Here is a 23,628-nt window from a genome sequence, read left to right as displayed (position 1 = left end):
TTTCAATACTTTTTTATTTTAAGTCAACGGTTCAACAAAGTGAATGGAATACAGTTCACAAGGGTGGCAAAATTAGCACATTAGTATATCTGTATTCCCAAAAAACTGTGGCTAATGCAATTACTATTTATAGTTATCAACAACGATTAGTAGGCCTTTGTCTGTGTACTTGAATTTGAGCTAATTTAGCTTGCAGCCTTTTTGTTTCCATATGCCGTTCAGCTGCACAGAAAAACACGCTTTCATTAGCATCTTTTGCCATCTGAAATAAATGTATTAAAAAAATCCTTACATCCTAAAACCTATTATGTTAACATAAATACAAGCTGTTGTTATCAGGGAAGAACGTAGCAGCTTAAATGGTAACAACAATCATCAATCCGAGTCTGAGATGAGCTTTTATTTTTCCTTTAACATAAAAATGAGGAGCTGTCTGGGGATTTCCTGTCAGCTGACTGTACTCATATCAAGCCTTTTATTATCAGGGGATTAGGAGGATTGTTTCCTGTAGCCAATTTGGCAGATTTTCTAACAACCCGACCGGTGTGTGTTTACCTTGGCCCGCATGGGACTTTGACGGCTGACATTGAAGATTGTATGAAGAAAAGCAACGTGAGGGGTGACTTCCTCAAGTATTTGAGACTCATTTTTTATGTGTATTTGTAAGTTTAGAGTCTTGTTTGTGGAATCTGAATCAAGATCTCCCACTGCTTTACCTTTAGAATAAACCATGAAAGACGTTTGTCAGCTCACTTTTGTAGGCATATGTATACTTATATTCATTGGACACTTCATTAGGTACACCTAATACAACTAATACAAAAGCTGTATTAAAAACCTGCCTATACAGATATAATGGTGTACAATTGAATTGGATCATACTGAAAGGTTTTCATAACGTTGTGGTTATTTTATTTAGCAATTGGAGAGGCTAAAAATGTTAGAAGCAATTCACAGTTTGATGAAGTGCAGTTCTACAACACTGTGCGTGATATGAAAAAGATTAACTCCACTCCACCCATACGTCTTGCATATGTCCATTCATTCTTTCTTCAAGCACACTAAAGTAGTTACAACACAACATTTCCTTTTAGGCAATGATGACACAGTCTGATCCAAACAATGCTGTTCACATCATAACTCCAAACCGACTATTATGTTTATAAACACATAACTGAAGTATAATACTGGTTCTTTTACAAACTGTGAAGGTCATATAATTTTTTCCACCACATAACACACAAGAACATCTTTTTTACAGATAAGACGCTGAATTACAGTCTCCAAAACTGTGTCGTGACCACTACGCTAGAGGCAGCAGGAGCTTAAGAATCAACGTTTTCACTGTTTTGCCTTTTAAAAGGATGCCTTAGATCACACTCTTACAAAATCGAAGATGTGATATGATTTCTACTCCTGGCCATCCAACATCAATATACAATATAAAAGCTGAAAAGTTGACGGGTTTGGGCCACAAATATTTCGGATAATGACGGGAAAAAAATGGTGTTTACAATTTCTCACAACAGGTTGAATCATTGGACAGGTGTAGACAGACAATCCAGAGTTCCTTACCTTGAGTCAGGGTATTTGGTGAGGGTGGCCAGGCTGCTGGTGTACATGTGCCCGCCCACGTCGATGTGCACGGGAGCGTTGGCTTTGGTGAGCTGCGCCGGCAGAGGGATGCCCTGGGCCGCCAGGGGGGAGACCGGGGACCGGGTCAGAGAGAGCCGCGACATGCTTCGCCCCTCCTGGAAGCAAGTGTACAAAAAAGCCATTGGAGGAGGAGAGTAGGGGGAAAATAAAAGAATGGTGCAGGAAGAGTGATCCTACAGTGGGCCAAAAAAATCAAGACGATATCCTTCCTGATCAGATGGCTTCCATGACTGCCTGGTCGCGTCGCCCTCGCCTGAGTATTACTACACCGCGGCGCCTCTAATTAAGTATGTTTGCATCTTTTGGCTCAGCACCGCGGGCGGGGATAGGAGGAGGATGCTTATTAGAGAGACAGACAGACAGATAGACAAGAGAGAGTGAGAGCGAGAACGAGGGAGAGGGAGGGATGCTAGGTGTCAGCCTCTAGGGGAATAAAACAAACTGCTGCTGCAATATTCTAATTAAAGGTCGCATTATGGGAGAGATGTGATGCACCCAGACACACCAGTGTGGGAGTTAGAGGGGAGGGGGTTTCCACTTGCACACTTACACACACAAAAAAAAATAAAAAATAGAATGATCACATCCATGTTTAGGAGCAATATTGGAAAGGGAACAAATGAACGTATTAGGTGCACCGAGTGACGGTTGCTTAAAAGGAGCCATTGAAGTGGCAGGTTGATGCCACCAGCAAGCCACCAACACGCCAAATTAACAACAATATATAGCATGCATGCTTTTGGCAAATTAACACAAATCCCTTTAAAAAAAATGTTAATATGTTCTGATCATTAAACCGGCTCACTCAACAGAAGCATCTTGTTTGGTAAAATGTTAGTAGTGTTTTAAATTGTATCTACATTAACATATTACATGGCAACCACCAAAATACGTGTTTGTTTTTGTTCAGTATGTTATTTTGTAACTTCACTATATTGGAAAAACTACTAAACAGCTAACCAATTACTATCATTATTCGTGTTGTGCCCAGGTTACCATAGGGCTCCTTATGAGCTTTTTCAATACTTCAACTTGTTTGTTAATCCCGCTACTAATAGCTAAATAGTGATGCATCCACATGTTTTGTGAGTTCTAAAAATGGTAGGGACTTGACATGACCGGGGCTACTTTCCGTTTATTTGTCAAGAGCTTGAGTTTACCAAACAATGAGCCTTATGTTGAAATCTGTCATTTATTGCTATTTAACAATACAATATAAGGATATTTACAACGTATTATTGCAAAGTGTTGTTTTCATAAACGATTATAGCTCACTTCTTCTATATTGTCTCGGTGTGTGGACCAGCTCAGCTTCAAAGTGGCCGATGACATAAGGTCTAGTGTCAAAACTTATGAGTTTGTTCTGCCAAAGTGAACGCAAGGGATCACGTGTGTTTTAAAGGTCACATGGTGGTCTGTGATCTCTTCATAATGACTGACATGTTTCTTCCCTGCAGTATTAAAGCCACATTTAAAAAAAAAAGGGGGGGGGGGGGGCATTCTGACATAATTGAATTTTACTCATCACTAAATCAAAACGATTAGCTTGTTGTTGCACAGTGCGGAAGTTATAAACTCAAAAGTCTTTTTTTTTTTCTTCTTTTTTTTTAAATTCCCAGGGTGGTGCCCGCCTCACTTGGAGTATCATGTTCTCTAATACGATTACATGAGGATGGGATTACGTTCCAAATCCCGGGAAAAGGAGCCGAGAAGTTGGGGGTTAGGGGGTGGGTTTACAATACCGTACTACTACCTCTTTCTAAAGAATAAACAAAGTATATAACCTTTGCATAAAAAATACAAACACAAATGAATGAATTAAACCTTAATGCACTTACTCTTCCCTAAATAGGCTATTGAGGGCTCGCGACACAGTTTTGAGGGATGTCATGCTAAAATGTTCTGTAACTGATAATAATCAAGCAGGCACACATTAATGGGCAAAAGGCAATGTTACAGCAATACATGACGTAAGGAGTTGGAGTCCCCAACTTTGGGGGGAAACCCTGCCTTAAAAGAGCAGTATAAAGCACATTTCACTACACTCTTCCGTTGCAGCATGCACACATGCAGAAAAAGAGAAATCTTCAACATGGCGTCTTAATATTATTATCACTATTATTATTCCCGGTCTGACGTTACCACGCCGGTTTGAAAAACGATCCTAATGTTGCACAAAACACACCATACGTCGTTTAGCGTCGTATTTACCGTTTCGAACATGGTAGACAGACAGTGAGTCCAGATGAAAGTCCGGTGGGTGAAGAGACACCAAAAAAAAAAAAAAAAAAAAAAAAAAAAGCTCAAATATTTGCTCGTCGGTCCAGGTCGGAGAGACGAGAGGAAAAACACACAAATCTTGCGGGGAAACCGCGCATGTATGCAAAAGTGTGATGCGTTCACGGCTGCCACGACCCTGGCTTGTCAAGCAAGCATGCGTCCGAAGCCAGAAAGAAAGAAAGAAAGAAAGAAGCGCACACAGGAGGCGTCCTTGCTTACCTTGAACATCGATGAGATGAGCTTTCTTCCTTACGTCCTTCCTTCCCCCTTCGTCTTATTCCTCCTCCTCCTTCTTTAAATTAAAGTCTTCCTGTCGTTTATCGGGAGTAGAAGAATAATCCCGAAGAAGAAGAAAAGAAGGAGAAGGGATGATGATGATGAAGGAGAAGAATGTGGCTCCGGGCTGCCCGAGCGCCTCTGGGCCAGGGATTAGGCTACAATTAGCTCAACTCCTCTCTCTCGCCAAGGCAATTTTCTCAGGGAAAGAAAAGCGTGATATAAACCCCCCTCCTTCTCCTCTGCTCTCTCTTTCTCTTCACCTCCTCCCCTTAGAGCCGAAAAATTACGCCTGCACAGATAGCAACTTATCTTATATGTTTGTGTGCGCGTGCACGTGTCTGTGTTTTCCCAAGGGGAAAAAAAGAATAATAATAACAATAATAACAGAGTTCGTTCGCCTCCACTCAAAGTTTAAACAACAAAAAGAGGGAACACAGACATTAAATATGTACTAATAGTCCCAGAGGCGACTTGGCGCTAAAGGCGTTCAAGCTCCATCTCCAAAGTTCAAAGTCAGCCAGTCAGCCATGTTTCTCCTGTGCTCCAATCAAAAGCCGATGAGAACTTGTTGATAAAGTCAACATACAGTTCAGCATCGGAGAATTCCTCCTCTTTCCTCTCCAGCTCTTCGCCTCAATGTCTGGAGTGGATGATGGTGATGATGTGGTTGTTGTTGCAAAGAGGCACGCACGCAGAGGCAGGCCCCCCCCCCCCCCCCCCCCCCCCCCCACACACACACACTCACTCACTCACTCACTCACTTCCCTCAGGCCATTCAAATCAAATGACGTCCACGGACGTGCATGCACGCCGCAGCAGAAAGCAGCCCTCACAGGCCGCCCGCAGCAAAATGCGCCATTTCAATTATAGCGCAGGGGCTTAGATGGAGATATCTGGCCACAACACACACGCGTACACACACGTACACTTGCACACACACACTCCTCACTCATGCTCAAAATGAAAGCAGACAGCCTCCAGACTTTTGCAAAATGGGATTCACAAGCTGATTATTGTTATTTTTGCATATGTGTGTGACACAATGGAAGTGAGTCATGCGTGAAGAGTTTTGTTTTTCGGTGGAAAAAAAAAAAGTTTGGAGTCAGTCAAGGTGGTCCATTATTTATTTATTCGTATGTTTTTTTATTTGCGGGTAAATAAGTGTGAATAATTGATGCAGCATTGAGCCCAGTAATTACTCGCGACTACCAGCATCCAAAGAGAGGAAACGTTTGTTGATATTTGGCACCAACCAGTGCAAGAAGTGGGTACTACATCTCATTATTAACTATTGATCATAAAGACCAATAAGCCTATGTGTAATTGACGGGGAGTTATTATAAAACAATACACACACACACACACACACACACACATATATATATATATATATATATATATATATATATATATATATATATATATATATATATATATATATATATATATATATATATATATATATATATATATATTTAATAAATCACTGTCAAAACAATAACAACACCAATAATACAGTGGGTGAATAATTATTTGATCCCCTGATGGCTACTGAATTCGTTAGTTTATTATTATTATTATTATTATTATTATTATTATTGTTGTTGTTATTATTATTTTCACTATTTAGCGGTCTCCTTTGTGAAAGCATTTTTTTATCCGCACAAAATGCATTAAAACACAATATAAAAGTTAGAAAATATGCATTTTGAGAGAAGTCCTCCAAAATTCTGCTCCCTCGTAGAGTACAGTTATAGCCAACAATCATTAGTAGTACTTAAAAATAATATGACAAGTATTCTTCCAAATAATTAAGTACATAATTAGACAAAAAAAAATGCTCAAGCACCGAGTAACTGGAGCTGGTGATTACATTTTGAATTATTCTTTTTATAATAAGACAATGAACAGTAAATAGATTAAAAAAAAAAAATGCACATCCAGATATTGACCAACAATTACACTTTAACCAGAACAATTGTGAATTAAATCTTTAGAAAAACAGATATATAGGAAGGTAAACTCAAGCACAGGAAATTATCTTAAATTAATTTTTAAATGATCTTTTTTTTTTTACACTAATGAAACAGCACAGGCTCAGCTGGGGTTTTTTTTTTCCTGGAGCTTCTGCCATGCTTCATGTAATTTACTCAGTGAAAACTTTCGCCATGTGGTATCATGGTCACTCGTGCTTGATTGGTGTAACAGAGTCATGTGACAATGGTCACCTTTTGTCGGTGGGTCGAGCACGTATACTGCTCATGCGATAAATGGGGGTTGACTGGAAGAACCAAGAACCATATTAAGTTCATGGTCCAGTCAGTCTCCAGCAAATGAACAAATTAGGAAGAGGATAAAATGACTATTTTCTGATCTCTGATCTCATATTCACCTTTTGTGATTTCACTTTAAAGAAAAAATAAAGGACTTGGCCTCACCATGCCAATACTTTTGAAAGTGAGTGTATCTTGAGGTTGGTAATATGGCGAGTGTACAATTTCCATCCATCTTAATGGACTGACACTTTCTTGTGCAAGTTTTTCAAGAGGTAATAGAGTGATAACACTGGTGATATTTGACAGCAGGACTGCTGGGAATGTGGGAACGTGTCTCTCCTCCAAGCGGGCCAAGTCTTGGTAATTAGACCCCGGTGCGCCCGAGAAAGCCCCCTCATCCAAACCCCCTGGCACAGATTTGTTGTTTCCAGAGGTACGAACTGGAGGGATGTGGTGGAGTTGGGGAGGGTGAAGGGAGTGTGTGTGGGGGGGGTGCTGGCTTTTTTTTTTTTTTTTCTCATTAAAAGGAAACAAGCCTGGAGTTAGTTCAATTACATGTGGCGGGCCTATGCAGGGATGTTGTAAATTTAAAGATTTAAATAGCTTACAAAGTGGCTTGGGGCCCCATCAGTTAATTTCCTTAATTTATGGATTTTAGCTGCGCCGTGTCAATGTGAAGTAGGTCACACTGACGACTTGTGCGCGCCTCACAACAGCAGGTGCATAGGTAGGTGCAGCAGAAAAAAGTGTCCAATCAAATTATTGATCACTAATAAGCTTTTCCGAAACATTCTGCATTATTTCAAATACGCGTAAATCAAGAGTATTTCGATGCAGGAACTTCCATTTGCATTCATGAAGTCAATGAATTAATGCATGGCCATATATAAAAAATAATACCTTTGCCTCCAGGCCCCAAAAAACAGGTGCTGTTAATGTGGCCTACAGTCACGTTGAGGAGGACATTAATGCATCTCGCCCCGCCGCACCTGCCCTTTTTTAATGACGTGATGACGTGATAGAGCATCTGAAAGGTTTTTAACTATTCATGATTTACTAGAAATGGCATTGCATAGAAATCAGTGTGCAAAAGTCATGGTTTTCAGGTCAATAACAGGACAGATCGTTAGTAATGACATTTAACGAGATTCACTTTCATTCAGGTTCAAGAGTGCCGGGTTAGCGCATTGTGCATTAGTTTATCCATCCATCCATTTTCTTGCCCGCTTATTCCTCACTAGGGTCGCGGGGGTAGCTGGCGCCTATCTCAGCTGTGTATGGGCAGTAGGCGGGGTACACCCTGGACTGGCTGCCAGCCAATCGCAGGGCACACAGAGACGAACAACCATCCACACTCGCACGCACACCTAGGGACAATTCGGAGCGGCCAATTAACCTGCCATGCATGTGTTTGGAATGTGGGAGGAGACCGGAGTACCCGGAGAAGACCCACGCAGGCACGGGGAGAACATGCAAACTCCACCCAGGAAGGCCGGAGCCTGAACTCGAACCCGAGTCCTCAGAACTGGGAGGCGGACGTGCTAGCCACCCCCCACCGTGCCGCCCGCATTAGTTTATACTTAATTATATTAATAAATAGTATTAGAAATAGATTTTTGACAAATACTGTAAAATGGCTCATCAAGTGCTGTCTCCCCCAAATAACAGCTCTCTGGTTTGCATGCCATTTACACCTCAAACTATTCTAAAGGCCATCTTGGCAGGCAAAACACAAATTTGTGTCATTTTGCAGCATTTTGGTTTTCTTATTTGATTCTAAAAAAAGAGAAAGATTCATATTAGAAATATGTGGCCACATAAAACCATTTTGTATCCCACCGGCCATCCTTGAATTTGATATATTTATGTGCACAGTCTGCAAAATAGCTTGAAGAATTTTTTTTATTTGTCCCCCGAAAACACCTAATCCAGTACAAAATTATTGTTTTGTGCCATTTACGTAGCCTGAAAATGCTCACTGCGTAAAACGATTTTATAAATAAATATAAATAACACTTGAAACTGTCTTAAAAGTCTAAGTTTGTCCAAATTTGATACTTTGATGTGATACTGCACAGACTTAACAATATGCATGGACTAAAAAAGCCACTTACTCGCCATAGCAAGAAATGTAGCCACCAGCAGCCATCTTACGTTGCCGCTTGCTAAACTCACCTAACTTTGAACACATTGCTGTGGCGTTTTCCCGTTGTATCAGCATCATACTAGATGTAGCATGTGACGAGAGCTGACTCTATTAGACATCATGCATATATATGAAGAGTAAGAGTGATATGACACGCTCTTTTTGAGTTGCGTGTCTATGGTGATGCTAAGCTAATGTCTATGCTTTCCATTACCTTTGATGGGAACGTCGTGCCTGCCAACATAGCCACCACTTGTCCGTGCATTTGTCAGATCACAATCAAATTTGAACCACCAACACTAGACAAATGGAGACAAATGCAAACGGTAAGTGAAAGGGCATTTTCATCGCTTTGTAGATTATTATTTTTTTTTTTTGAGGGACGGGAGGGGGGTGGGGGTTGAGCATCTATTGATTTCTTCTGATGACTAACATCAGCCAGGTCGAACAATACCTTCACTTCCAGCCTTGGGTAACAGCAGCATTATCCATAATGTCTCTCAAGCATTTGGCATTTGCCATCAGACGAGCACTCCCCTCTGGCCATGTGGAGAAAGTTGGAGAAGAACAGTGAGAACTTGCATTTATTATGATTTTCTTTGTGGAGTTTTAAGTGTGCACTTGGTGGAGCCCGGCTGCTTCTGCTCTTGCAGCCATTTGACATTCTGCTTGATGTTGGGATGTGTGTGTGTGTGTGCTTGCAGCAACACTTATTGTTCGTCACCTCCGAGAAGTAGCGGGGGTAAAAAGGTGTCACTTTATTAATAGGCCAGGTATGTGCATGTGTGTGTTTGTGTGTGCGTTTGGAGGTGTTCGCTTACATTGTACATAAATCCGCATTGCCTCAAGTTGGCAATTATGGTTCCAAAAAAGCACAAAGAGAGACTATTTCCATGGAAGAGATGCTGTTTTGAGGCAGGTAGAAGTGCAATGACCCCGGTGCTGTCACCTTTAGGTGCTTCAGGTCTACTCTGAATATGATGGGTTTGACTGAGATTGTTTATTGACAGTTGCGGGAATGCTGAGTCGTCGTAACCTTCAACATTGGCTTTGTTTGTGTGTTAGAATATTAGTGATGTTCTTCTGCCGTATATTTATACTTGTATATTCATTTAGTTCACAAAACATACATTAAAGCTGCTGTATGCAGTTTGTTGCCCAAACATATCTTTACGATAGCCTTTTAATTTGACCATTTATGGCTCAGTTAGCAGATTAACACTTTAGCTAAATGGTACTTCATTTTTATAGCACTTTTCCACCTTACAAGGTTTACATTTCAATTCCTCATTCACCAACTGATGACACAGCATCAGGAGCAACTGGGGGTTCAACATGTTGCTCAAGGATACTTCGACGTGGTCACAATGACATGGGATCGAACCCACAATTTCTGGGTCGGGTGACGATCACCATACCACTGAGCCACGCGCTGCTCACAATGACTACTCCTGCAAGCTTCTGGCCAATAGATTTAAGACTGGATTCTAATAAAACGTAAAATATATTTAAAATATCTGTAATTTCGAATTATTTTTAGGTATAACATATCTGTATATGCATAATTTAAAAAATATATTTAAAAAATATGAACGATCTAATATTAAATAGTGTATGACAGTTTACTGTGTGGTCCTGATTACCTTCCTCCAGGTCAGACCTTATATTGCATGTCATTCACAATAAATAATTGACGTTTGAATAATTACACTTCACAAATAAAGCTAGCAGGGAGGGTGGGCTAAGAAAATAATTGATTATCATCACTTAGTTTATAAAGCTCTCCTTTTTTTTTCAATAAAAGCATGATACACTGCACAAGCAAGTTTGATATAAAAGGAGTTTTAAATGAACTTGCATGGCTAAAGAACATTCAGCAAAAACAAAACAATACAAGTAACCACAGGGCAATGGCAAAATCTTGAACCTACTGTGCAAGTAAATGACAGGCTCCCCCGGCTATTTCTGGTGAACTTCTTAATGTTTTTCAACTTTATTAGATGAATGCAAAAATATTTTAAAATGCCAAATACAATTTTGGATGGGCTTATAGTTAAAGGGAAAGTCAAGTGAAAATTTGTCTTTACAATATGTTCTATGTGGCCCCACAAGGCTAAACATGGTATCACGAATAATATTACACTTATTATTATTATTATTATTATTTTAAACTACTAACCAATTGTGGAGCATGAATTAAGCAGATAAATCCCCCTATTTTTATCCATCCCACGGTCAGCCATTTTGCCACTTGCTGTTGACTGAAAATGACATCACAGTTGCTTGGTGATTTGTCGTTACTGAGCCCTGATGCGCCGTGATGTCATTAAGTCGACAGCAAGTGGCAAAATGGCCAGTGAGAAGTAAATTCACTCAACTATGGGGAGTATGAGCCAATATTCCAACACCAAACCCCAGAAATGCGAAACAGACGTAATCACTACTAACATACCGGCATGTTAATTGGAGACAGGAATTTCCGTCAGACAAAGTAAAGAAAGCAGCCATTTTGTCTGCTTTAGTTCTCAAAGCTGTTTTGCACTCAACAGCATCACGCCTGAAAAAAAAAAAAGTCCGCTCGCTGCTGCTATTTGGTTTGCAGTCACGACGTGAATGGCGCCATGTCGCCAATCACATCTGCTATGCATCACATAGCATCCTCTCATCCACCCCGCCCCCTCCCTCCGCTCTGCACGCCTGGGGGGCAGCACCCACAGTCCTCATTAGAGTGCATGTGTCATGATGACATCAAGTCGCAACCTTGACTTATGCTTTATATTTGCACTTATCCATCACCGCGCTGTCATGGCGACGGTCGCAAAGAAACACACACGCACTTTGTCTGCAAAGGTTTGAGGGGGACCTGCATGCAACGGGCCCCCCCTCGAGGGCCCTTCTCTGGTACGAGAGACAAACCGGAGCCCGCCATGCTTTTGTTGTGATCTGATGTGTCTTCTGCTTTGTCAACAGCGAGGGCCGCCGCACTGACACTATGGAAGCCTACGCGGTGCCTCGGGCGGCCAGGGAGGAGGGAGAAACGCAGGGATGGTTTGGGTGGGTCACTGTAAAAAAAAAAAAAAAAAAAGAATAAATAAAAAGGGGTGGGGGTGGGGGGTAAGAGGTGGGGCTGGAGGAGGGTGCCAGCTTATAGTGTGGCCAGGGCCCTCGGGCTGAACGGAGAGTGCTCTGTGCAGCACATCGCGACCCGGGCTGCCGGCTGATGACATTTTATGGTCATAACATGAAATCCCAGCAAGTTCTTCTGGGGGAAATCCAGTTTTTCACAGTAGTGGGACTTTCACATGTCAGATTCATATTTTTTAGGGGTGAAAAGTGGTGGGCTTTTGATGTTAACATCATGGTAAATAGATAAAATACAGTACCACTATTCGCAAACTCATAATAATTTTGTAGATCATCACTAAAACTTTCATCTATCGCCCAAAAAAATGGCCTGCATCTTCTAATGTGCCATGCCAGCTGAGGAATAGCTAGCGTTAGCCAGCTTGAAATCAAACAGTCGCCTCATTGAAGATTCAAGCAGATGTCCGACAGGTAGACGACGTTCCATGTGGGTTAATGTCAGCGAAATCGGAGTGGTACATTTCTCAAGATGATGTAAAGAAAGGTCTGGATTAGGGCTGCACGATTATGGGGGGAAAAAATCATCACAATTATTTTGGTGATAATTGAAGTCACAATTATTCAAGCGATTATTTTTTGGGTCCAAAACAAGAAAATGTTTAAACATTTATACATATTTGTAACACTATAATTATGTAAGTTCCTTTTGAACCAAACAAGATGTATTAAATTAGTCATTTTAAAATTAAAAAAAGGTGCAAATATATACATTTAAACACCTCAAAATTAGTATGAACAGTCTTTTATTTTTGTTTTCGATTATGCCGATTTTATAATTGCCGAGTGTAATAATTGAAATTATAATTGAATTTCGCTTAATTGCACAGCCGTAGTCTGGATAGTTCTTGGGAGTGGTGGAAGTAACACCTGAACATCTGCTAATGGCTAGCGTATCAACATAGCAGACAATAAATGTAGTAGATACAGTAAAGAATCTTTTGAGACATATTATGTCTCACAAAACAGTAAAAAAAAAAGTCATAAAATGAATAATAATGGGAATGTAGTAATTGGTAGTTGCAAAGTGGCAACATATACACATCGCGCAGCTACAACTTTTAACTCAAATTTTAAAGCTAATGTTTTAAAATGAGTTTGAAATGATTTTTAAGCCCCTGAATTGTATTATTGTTTTTTGTTTTTTTTTACTGAACCACAAAAACATGGCAGGATAGTCACGGAAGAAGCAGACTGCCACAAAGAGAGGAAACAGGCATAATAAAGAAGAGTTTGGATATTTTTCTGTTGGCAATGATGAATAATCTCATTCACTGACTGACATCAGTGTATTTCTGTGACAGACTTTCTGCACTTTGCTTGCCAGATGACAAATGAAATGACAAATATGGTCAACACATACATGACTCTAAATTTTCCATAAGTGTGAATGCAAACGTGGTTAATTGTTTGTCTAATTGCCCTGCAATTGGCTGGTGCCCAATCCAGGACGTACCCCACATCTCACATCTAAAGTCAGCAGGGAGTCTGGGACAGGCTCTGGTAGAGTTTGATGCATTATTGACCCCTTAATGAGGACAAGGCAGAGAGAAAATGGATGGAAGGACATATCGGAAAGGAAACAGCATCATCTGGTGGTGGAGTAGGGGAGTGTTCATTTTGTGACTAGTTCGGCATTCTACCATTGCTAATTTACCTAAAAATGCACATCAAACATGAACTTAATTTACAAATTGTACAAATTAAACTTTGACTTAATATAGCCACAAACTGGTTTGACATGACAGTTTTTGTTTTGATTAAAAATAAATAAATAAATAATAATAAATAAAAAAAAACAAATAAAAATAAATAAAAAAACTGATGGGTTTCTGCCATCTTAGGGTGGGTTACCAGTCACCTAAACAGAATCATCTTTTAGTATTGTGACTGTTATTAATGGCTCTACAAAAAGTTATTTCAGAAAAACCCACAGAAGTATTCCTCAAGGGTCAGCAATGAAGTGTGCAAGTTGGTGAGGAGCACCTGCCGTCTGCCAGGCAGCCTTTGGGCCCTCCAGATAACTCATGTCTGATTATCTCCTCAGGAGCTCCCAAAGCAATCCCAGTATTAATTTAGTCCACAGACGGAAGCCCATCCGTCCTAGCTCAGACGGGGGCCCAGCTCCCGGCCCACCCTGTAGCCCGTTAACAGCGTGGTATGAATTGATAAATTTCAGTTTTTATCTTGAACAGACAAAAAAAAAAAAAGTTACATTATTTTCTTCCATCACCTTTCTGCTCTCACTTTACAAGTGATGGTTCCTGCCAGTTCAGCCGCCTGCCGCCCTCGTCTCCTCGGCATCTTTTATCTTCTCAGCCTTCCATCACTGGTCTTCTCACTGCTTGATGCTGGGAAGACAGTAGGAGAAGAAGAGGAGTACACTAAGTGGTAGATAAACCTCTGAACATACTTGTTACAAGTTTAGGGGCGCTGACAGTTTTGGCGCCAGCGCACATCCCCACAAAACAAGAGTTTCAATGATGGGCATCCAATCAGTTAGCTAGCTAGTCAGTAGCACGTTGGCTTTAACAAACACATTAGCAAATAACATGCCAAAGGAGTAATTCTCTCATTACAATTCAAAAAGGTCAGTGACCAAATATCATGGTTTAATGTAAAGAAGTAAGGCTATTCACTCAAATGAATCCATGTAATAAACTACTAACACGCACGCACACCTGGCCTGAGTAGTTCTGGCTAGCTCCAGACTGCAGTTCAAATGGACGTAGCTAACGTGGGGTGGACGTAAACGTTTGACTCCGCCCACATGGATCCTGAGCGCCTTTTTTTCTGTTTCTATTTTTTTTTTTTTCCCAAAATTGTTTTAACAAAATTTGTGGATCTAATGGTCACTTTTTTTTTTAAACACTTTTTGGAACATCAAAAATGACAAACACTCAACACAGTCACGTGGAGCGCAGCTAACAAACTTCCGTAAGTAGTCAAAACGACCATTTTGACGTCCACTATGGGCGAACAGAAGGTCGTAGAACTACGTCAAAGAAGCCCGTCCAGCATGTTCAAGGGCCCTGAAAATGGGGGGCTAGAAATGGGTTCTGACTGTCTAGGCCATTGGATTTAAAAGTGGTGGTCAAAAGATGTCCTCTACATAGAAATGAGTAGGGTATGGGGGGGGTGGGGGGGGGGGGGGGTGGGGGGGGGGGGGGGGTTGCAGTACCACATGTTTTCAGCAGAGGGCGCGATCACGGGATGGTTGGGTTTAATACATGGATGACGGATCAAATCATTTTCGAGGCAAAAGGGGGTACTGCACTTTTGTTGATAAAATGTTATGTTTGTACTTGATTAAAACCACATGCAGTAAATAAAAATGGGCTAGCCACGCCTATGATAAATAGTTATAATTGCTGCTGAGTATGTTGCTATGTCTCTTAAGAGGCAATTAGTGGATGTCAGCATTCTCTGTGTTATGTTAAGTGCTGACAGGAGAATCTCAATTTAAATGGCATAGAAAGGAAACTAGAAGAATTTCTCTGCCAAGCTGACTGCTTGACAAAATGCAGAGATATTAGCTCAAGGTGAAAGAAGCACTTAGCCCGTGGCAGCTTGTGAGACTTCATTATAGGTCGTTTTTGTTTAACTTCATTAAAGCTGGTGCATAAATCATGTCAATGGGACATTGTATTCTTATTACTATATAACAAGGAACTTGTCAACATAAAGCAGTTGAAAATAAACATCTGGTTTTACTTTGGAAAACAACGGTCAGCATTTTTTGCCTATTTTCTGACACTCCTTCTTCAGCCACTCACCTGCCTCGAATCTGATCAGCGACTGACCCAAACTCAGCAATTGGACCACCTCACCCTGGACCCGGGCCTTTTCCATCCAGCTACAGGACCTTTTGCGGCAATCATATCTGCTGATGAACCTTCCTTTCTGCACTTTGGTCCTCCTCAGAACCAGACCCTCGACATGTGTGTTCTAATCCTAAAACAATAGTCATCATTCCAGTGGATATTGTTGACTGAGCAAATGAGGAACAAAATGGTATGCAAAACCTTTGTGCTGACGGAGCTGTGTCATCATCAGCCAAGTTACATCTGTCTAGAAGGCACACAGCAAGATATCAGAGGAATTTGTCATCATAATGAATCCAAAAAAAAAAAAAATAAGGTAAAAGTTTTTGCCTTCCCAAACAAAAGTGAGGCTGTTTATCACTTTAGCTTTGGTCGTTCCCTGAGGCTGATTTAACATTTTCCAAGCAGGACAAAACTTCTCTAGCCACACAATGAGGTAAATGAACAGTTTTGTTACCCGCGCCCTCTTTCTTAACTTCTCCTCCCAAAGTGTTTTCATGACTTAAAAAAGAAGAAAATTAGCCTGGAGCTTTTAATCACATTTCAGACTGTGCGCTGTGATCAATATTCATCCGCCGTGCTGTCACCCGCAGAACAACAAAGGAAGCAAGGCTGCTATTTATTTGGGAGGTGGCTTGGGCATCTTATTAGGTTGCCTGACGAGGTGTTCCGGGAACATCCCACCAGCTGGACGCCTTGGGGATTGCCCAGGACACACTGGAGAGTCGATGTCTCCTGAATGGCCTGGGAACCTCTTGGAAGAGGTGAACGAAGTGGCTGGGGGTAGAAAAGTCTGAGCTTACCTGCTAAAGATGCAGGTGATATGTCATGTGATTCTTAATTAATTTAATCCCTTCATACCATGTTGAGCAAATAAAGTTGTCAGATGTGCAATATGAATTCGCATGTATAACGTTACGCATGGTGTTCCACAGGGTTCAATTCTGGGGCCTCTACTGTTTTAATTGTATTTGCTGTCTCTATACCGACATCTTGAATTTGAAAATATTCATTTTTTTTTTCAATAAAGCAGGGTTCGGTGAATTATATACACATAAATCTAAACACAAAGGGTTCGTTTAAAAAATGACAAGAGACCACTTTAAAATGCTAAAGACCAATTTATTAGTAGACACACTCATTTGCCGGAAAAAAGAGCCACCTGAAAAATGTCTTCCTGAAAAGTCACCATTTGATTGGCAGTGTAAAATAAGACAAAGGGCTTGAGATCTTTTTTTTTTTCTTCACACTTTTTTTCTTACACAAATTTACAATGATTAACAATGATACATTCACTTGTTACTTCAGTTACTGAATGCTTTCAGTACGCACACGCACAGATAAATCATGTTTAGCGGAGGGGCACTAAAAGCAGTAATTATGATGCAGGATTATTGTTTTGTTTTTTGGCAAGTAGTGGGGTTACAATTAACACTGAATCAGACCAAGACCTAATTAAAGATTAGATATTAGAACTTTGCAAAAGCCATCACAGTATCGTGAGAACAAAAAAATACAAAGTCACCATAATGGGTCGCACCACCAAATTCGATTATAGGTAATATGTGTACATAATGTGAATTTCCACTCACTCACAAAAAAAAAAAAATGCACGTTGTTACAGGGCATTTTGTCACGTAAAACACAAAAGCATGTAGCCAACCCATACAAAGTACCTCATATATTGTGATGTACCTTTAAAATATGTGCCTTGGCTCTAGACTTTCTTTTAGTGCACATTATAAGGCGAACAAACAAGTTTAGTGCCATTTGTGTTGGAGTTTGTCATACAATTGTCCTTTGTTTGGGAGCTCATTTTAGCATTAGCCAAAAAGTCTGCATGGATGTCGATTGTTGCACCACATGATAGAAGGACAAAAACGCATTTCACATTTAAAATCATTGAAAACTGAACTTCTGTGCTATTCTTTGTTGTTGTAGTGGACTAATCAGCAACTCCAGATCTCCACCATGTGAACCAAATTCACGTTGCTGGGGTGAGGTTTACTTTGGATCCAAACCAGCAAGGAAAGCCTCCAGGCTACTTCCTGGTAGGCTGCTAGGCAACCACTTCCAAATATGGGCAAGCTTGCCTTGGAGAGCCATAGTACATTGACGATAAAATGCTAGTGGAGTATTATGGAGGTTAGCTGTATTATAGTTTACTTCCGTGTTCTCACTGCCATATTGGATGTGTTACTTGCAATATATATGGACATGAATATCAGAATATAGACATTAAATTGGAATTGGACATTTGGACCTCTGGTGTAAATCTAGTAGAACATGGTGAAAGGAGCTTGTTTTCATTGTGTTGACATAAGGGAGGGTGGATGTGGAGGGTTTTCTCCCACAAAGACACAAATACAAGAACAGTTATTTGGTGGTTTGGTCACTAGGCAGGATGTGACATCCATCATCTTAACGAGGGAATAATTGTATAATTGTGTCTGAAAGTTGTGCAACCAAGCACACCAAACACAAAACTCAATAGGAGTCAAAGCTCGTCTGGTGGCGACACAATCGATGACATCAAAACAAAAAACTTCACATTAAGCACTGATTATATTATACACTATATGTGTGTAGATAGAGATATATTAGAAATAGATAGAAAAATATAGACTCATCTGAATGCCCATTATACAATTGTACACAATAAAGAGTGGAAAAAAGCTTATACAAGGCTGCAGACTGGTTGTGATAGGTACAGGGTGTGTATGTGTGTAGTGTTGGGTACAGTGTTACTGACTGAGCAGTTCACAAGGAGTCAATGCGGAACATTTTGTCATGAGAATTTAGTAGGAAATTGGGAAGAAAAAACCCCCCCTTAAACACGTTATTAGTGTCAAACTGTAACATGTTCAAAATGTTACATTATTCCCAGTGGAAACTTGATGGTTTTATTTATAACATATATTCAATACTGAGTTTAAATTCAGCTGTAAAACTAAGGCATCAATAATTAATGTAGCTCATAATCCATATTGCTGACTCGCTATTAGGGACAAGATCTCTCCAAATCCAGAAGAAAGTGCTCCAAACACTAATTTCCAATTATTATTCCAATTATTGTGTGTCATGATCAATATCAGATGCAATTAGGGCAGGAGAAGGGAGGGACTACCTTTGTAACATGAATTTTATATTTAATACAGAGAACTGAGAAAATTAATGTGTATGAATAAACTTATCTCAAAATAAATTGTTGGATAATTTGAACTGATACTTTTCAGCCAATAGGAGAAGGCCTTAGCCGAGTAGTAGATGAAATAAACAGGTTGAGGAGATAAGTTGAGAAATAATCAAGTTGTATTATTTAATCCATGTCAGCTTAAATTCAATTTGTCACCGTCCGATTTCGAAAATTTTGGACGTCCAGGTAAGTTGGCATCCTGAGATGTCTTTTTGGCCAACTTGGCGATTGTTTGTTATGAATTCTGCCGAGCAACAAGACCAAACTAAATGATGTGGCTTGGAAAATAAACAAACAAAAAATAATGATAATTTTAATGAACAATCCCAAAACATTATTTAAAAACAAATACAATTGTTGGAATACAAACTTATAAGTCAGTGTAGAACTTATATACAAAATTCTACTAAATTCTCGTATCTTTGCTCACTATTTATTTTCAGATTGTCGAAGAACCAAATCTGCTTTGTTATGTGAATTGCAAAATCATTTGCATTGCTGCTATCAACACACTTATTAAAGTCTATACCACAAACAGGCAGCAACACGGTGTACCCTGTAAATACTTGGATGCCCAAGTAAATACCTCCAAGTGATGAGTAGTATTTCAAAGCACGAACCCAACAGAGCATAAAAGTACAAAAAATGCTACCAAAAGTGCACACAGCTGCAGAGTGGACAGCACTGGACACATTTGAGAGGGGCGGGGATGTGGGGTGCGGTTTGGGGTGTTATGCAGTCAATTTTGTGACTGTTTATGTTTCGCAAAAAACATGTACATCAAATATGTGTACTAGTACGAACGGATACATAGAGGTATACCGATGCCGGAGCTGCTTTAAAGGAAGTCAACCCAAAAACAATTTCTTGACAATACTATGTTAGTATGTTCTATGCAGCCCCACTAGTTTAAATACGGTATTCTGATTCATATTGCGTTAGTGGAATATGAGAATGTCATGTCAGACTAGTGAGGTCACATGTATTATTGTCAAGAAATGTTAAAGGTTGACTTCGCCTTTAAGTCAAGTAGTCAATGCATTTGGTGGAAAGGCATTTGTTTTTACTATATGACTTACAGCAAGACATAATTGAAAGTCTGTTGCACACCATTATAAACACGTTTTTCCCCTAAAAGCATAAACATCTATAATTTCAATAGTCTACATTGCTGTGTACTCATAGTCAATAATACATAGTTTGCATTTAAAGACGGTTGGTAGTACTTTTAACAACGTCACACAAACAGGCACCATTTTACAATAAGGGGCGACCCATTTAAAAGGCATATGAATAATAGTTATAGCTTCATTTATTTGTAAAGTCATAAGAACCGGCTCACATCTACTTACTACAGATGTTGTTGTCAAAGGCCGACTTATGCTGACGAAAGCAGATTTTGAATTGCTGTGATCAAACCACTCTGGTAGGTTTTTGCAATACATCAAACAGTATTGGAATTTGTTCAGATAAAATGTTCCCTCACTTTATACGGGTGATGCGATCCATGATACCTGTGATTCTGTGGTAGGTGAATTTCCACGGAGTTGGATTATTTTTTAGTAGTGAAAGAACACTGTATGTCAATGCATTCCTAAATGAATTTAAAGCTGCATTAAGGAGTTTGACACTTTTTTTTTTTTTTTTTTTTTTTTTTTAATATAGGCTACATGACTGCCACCTCTAGAATAAAGAAGAGACTTACAGGCTTATCAATGCAGTTGTTGTGAACACATTCGGGTTTGCGCTACACATCAGGGCAATGCTTCTGCATATAGATGTGTAAAAATCTGTAATTTTAACATTTAAACTTCCTTAATGCAGCTTTAAAACAAATTAATGTCTCGTCAACTTCCACACTTATGATTTTACAGCAACTTTGGCTTTTCAAAGCATTAAATTTACTCATAAGCAATCTGAAAATTTCTTTATAAAGCCTTTCTAAGGGTATGCTTATTGTCAAGTGGTAGCCGTAAAAAGTGAATGCAGCATTATGCACATTTTTGCATCATTGTGATCTGGTACAAAGGTTTTAAAAACGAAGGAAGCGCGGAACTGCCAATGTGGAGTCAAGTTTTGACTTGGCTATGTCGTTCAAACATATTTGCAAAGCCATTCGAACACAACGGTAAAGTTGTTTGTACATATTGGTAAAACATAGGCTAAATGCTAAAAACATTACATTACTTCCCATCATGCCATAACTGACTTATTTGTGCACATTTGTTTTAAGCATTTGGCCCACATTTTGCCAATACGTTCTAACGACATGATGAAGACGATCCAATGACTTTGCAGTATGTTGGAAGACATCTCAGTAAAAACTGATTAGTACACATGGGCAGTTCCAGCCTTCTATAAAATACAAACAAAATCTTGCCTAAAACCCCCCAAAATTATTGACAACAATATGTTTTATGCAGCCCCACTAGTCTAAATGCGGTACTGTGGTTAATATTGCGTTAGTGGAATACAAGTTAAGCAGCAATATCCAGCAGTTTCATCAATATCAGACGGCAGCCATTTTGTCACTTGCAGTTGAGTGAAAATGACCTCACAGTTGTTCAGGTCTCAACTAACAACCAATCACAGCTCAGCTTCAGAAAACAGGTGAGTTTTTATTAGTCGTTCCCTGAGCAACTGTGATGTCATCTTCATTCGACAGCAAGTGGCAAAATGGCTGCCTCTTGAGATGGTAAAAAGGGCTGAAATTTGCTTCATAACTTATATTCCACAAATGCAATATTAATCAGAATGTCATGTTTAAACTAGCGTGGTCACATTTAACATATTCGAGTCAAGAAATGTTTATGGTTACAGATGTGGAATAGCTGCAGGAGTGGCGGCAAGAAGTATCGACGAATGTCTGTCAGTATAGAATTTGTAAAGGTTTGGAGTAATTAAACATGAGATAATCCATGTAGTAATAGTCGTACACCCGCTGCCTCTCCAACATGCCGAGCTGCGCAAAATATTTCTGCGTGATCTTCATTGACGTCCGCTCGTCGGCCACGTTCCGGTCCTTGAAATTGGGCAGCTTGAGGTTGCGCGGCGCTCCGGACAAGCGCAGCAACAGGTCGGACTCCTCCGCCATGTTCTCGAACTTGCCGATGAAGTCGTAGTCAATGAGGCACGGGTTGCACAGCTGGTTGGCCGCCTCCCAATGGATGTCAATGCTGATGGGCCGGTGCACGTCGACGAGGTACTGTACAAATTCCTGGAAGGTGACGCCGCTGCCCGACTCCAGGGCTGACCTTGAGGCGTTGGGCCTGTACTTGGAGATGATGGGCTTCCCGAAATTTGTGTGGTAGTAGTCGTTGGGGTTCTCAAATTTGTCTCGGTAGGCCGACACTAGCCTCTCAAGAGGTTCTCGCACAAACATGACTTTGGTATAGCTGCCCAGGCGGCGTATGATGCCCTGGCGGTCAAAGTTGTTCAGGGTCTGCAAGGTGCTGCCGAAGTGCGCAGTATCGTGGCTGATGTTGTGAGGGTCCGACGCTACACCCGCCAGCACCATCAGAGTCCGCTTCCAGTTGGAGCAGCCTGACTTGGGCACCTACGTTATAGAACAATTTACATCTGTTAGTCCATCTTGTAACATAATGAAGAAGTGGTACCCGAGCTGCCACTATTGAATATTTTTGTATTCGGATATCCTACTGCCTGGTTTGCTAAAAAGTGATCAGTAGCAACAGCAACTGTGACGGACTGTCAGCATAAAAGTGTGTAGAAAAGTAGAATCATTTATATATATATTTTTACAGCTTTCGCCAGCTTACATGGACACGTTTAGCCGCTAGCCGCTAAGGCTGGAGCTTCTGCTAAAAAAAATACAATTGTATGTTTTAGTTCATTGATAGTCATTTTATTTGTAAAAGATGTACTACACAAGTTCAAATGAGTGTAAAACATTCAGTCATTCAGTCCCGTCGAGGCAATTTCTCTGACACTAGGTGGCATAAGCATTTCATGTTGAATGTCGGTGACAGGAATAGTGCATTTTTCATTTTAAGTTAAGACCAAAGTTAATTAGAACATGAAGCAACTCATGCCCATTTTGTTGATTAGAAATTACAACTAGACCTCAGTCACGACAAATATTTCTATTTCTCTCATATTTATCATTGCTAAATTGTGTTATCCTCCTTTTTACATCATTGTATGCCTTTATTTTGTCACAAATAACACCAATGTTACATTACTTTTGAATGTTTTCATGCTTTCTGTATTTGTTTATCCCTAGTTGGTTTTAATGTACATTTTAGTCAATGTATTTGTGTTTATTAATATGTACTGTCCTTGATACAAATACATCAAATTAAGTTATTGAATAAAATCCACCTCACATCTAAAGAGCAAATACTTCATGTCAGAACATTTTCCCCCCACAATACCTGGCAGTAGAGGAGCTTGTGCTTGTCCTCGACAAAGATGTTCTTCACGTGTTGCTGAGTGATGGTCTTGGAGACGTTGGTCTTGTACTTGGCGCACATCTTCTTGATGACCTGCTGACGCTGCTGCATAAGGCTGGAGACCTTCCTCCAGCGCTGGAGGGAAAACAATCCTGACAACGAAGAAAAGGAGGAGGATGAGGAGGGAGAGCTGTTGGTGCGCTGGTTGGGAGGACTTGTTTTCAGGAGCTTGCGGTGCTTCTTTGAGATGCGCTGCGAGCCCAAGTCTTGTTCCTGGGATCCACTTATGATCAGCTGTTCTCTCTTCCAGAACTGCGGGAACTGCATGGGGGAGATCGGACTCGGCATGACGTTAGATTTTCCTTGGTCTTTGTCCTGAGGAGAAAGAGTTTGGGGGTGGGGAGGTGGGGGGGGATAA

At 40.3% G+C, this 23,628-nt stretch overlaps 2 protein-coding genes across 12 annotated transcripts in view; both read right to left on the bottom strand.

The window, feature by feature from the left end:
* The window catches only part of kctd15b (potassium channel tetramerization domain containing 15b), a 35,916-nt gene extending 21,405 nt beyond the window's left edge, over positions 1-14,511 (bottom strand). The window contains exons 1-6 of one of the 10 annotated variants that reach the window (XM_077519651.1): positions 14,460-14,511; positions 14,012-14,129; positions 10,817-11,699; positions 9,092-9,176; positions 8,852-8,936; positions 1,576-1,751 (exon numbers count right to left, since the gene is read on the bottom strand). In XM_077519651.1, coding sequence (XP_077375777.1) covers positions 1,576-1,751; positions 8,852-8,902 — 227 coding nt within the window. In that variant the 5' untranslated portion in view covers positions 8,903-8,936; positions 9,092-9,176; positions 10,817-11,699; positions 14,012-14,129; positions 14,460-14,511. The other 9 variants (XM_077519652.1, XM_077519653.1, XM_077519654.1 and 6 more) reach the window with 9 other exon arrangements.
* Positions 14,512-16,703: 2,192 nt separating this feature from the next.
* Positions 16,704-23,628, bottom strand: part of chst8 (carbohydrate (N-acetylgalactosamine 4-0) sulfotransferase 8) — a 134,468-nt gene continuing 127,543 nt past the window's right edge. For both annotated transcript variants that reach the window (XM_077519649.1, XM_077519650.1), the window contains 2 exons: positions 23,193-23,585; positions 16,704-22,354 (listed from right to left, as the gene is read on the bottom strand). In XM_077519649.1, the coding sequence (XP_077375775.1) occupies positions 21,668-22,354; positions 23,193-23,585 (1,080 nt within the window). In that variant the 3' untranslated portion in view covers positions 16,704-21,667. The remainder of the gene's footprint in view (positions 22,355-23,192; positions 23,586-23,628) is intronic.

Source organism: Festucalex cinctus, chromosome 4 (genome assembly GCF_051991245.1).
Source record: "Festucalex cinctus isolate MCC-2025b chromosome 4, RoL_Fcin_1.0, whole genome shotgun sequence".
NCBI classification, from domain to species: domain Eukaryota; kingdom Metazoa; phylum Chordata; class Actinopteri; order Syngnathiformes; family Syngnathidae; genus Festucalex; species Festucalex cinctus.
The sequence above is the reverse complement of the archived record's forward strand: the minus strand, read 5'-3'. Positions and strand labels throughout refer to the sequence as shown.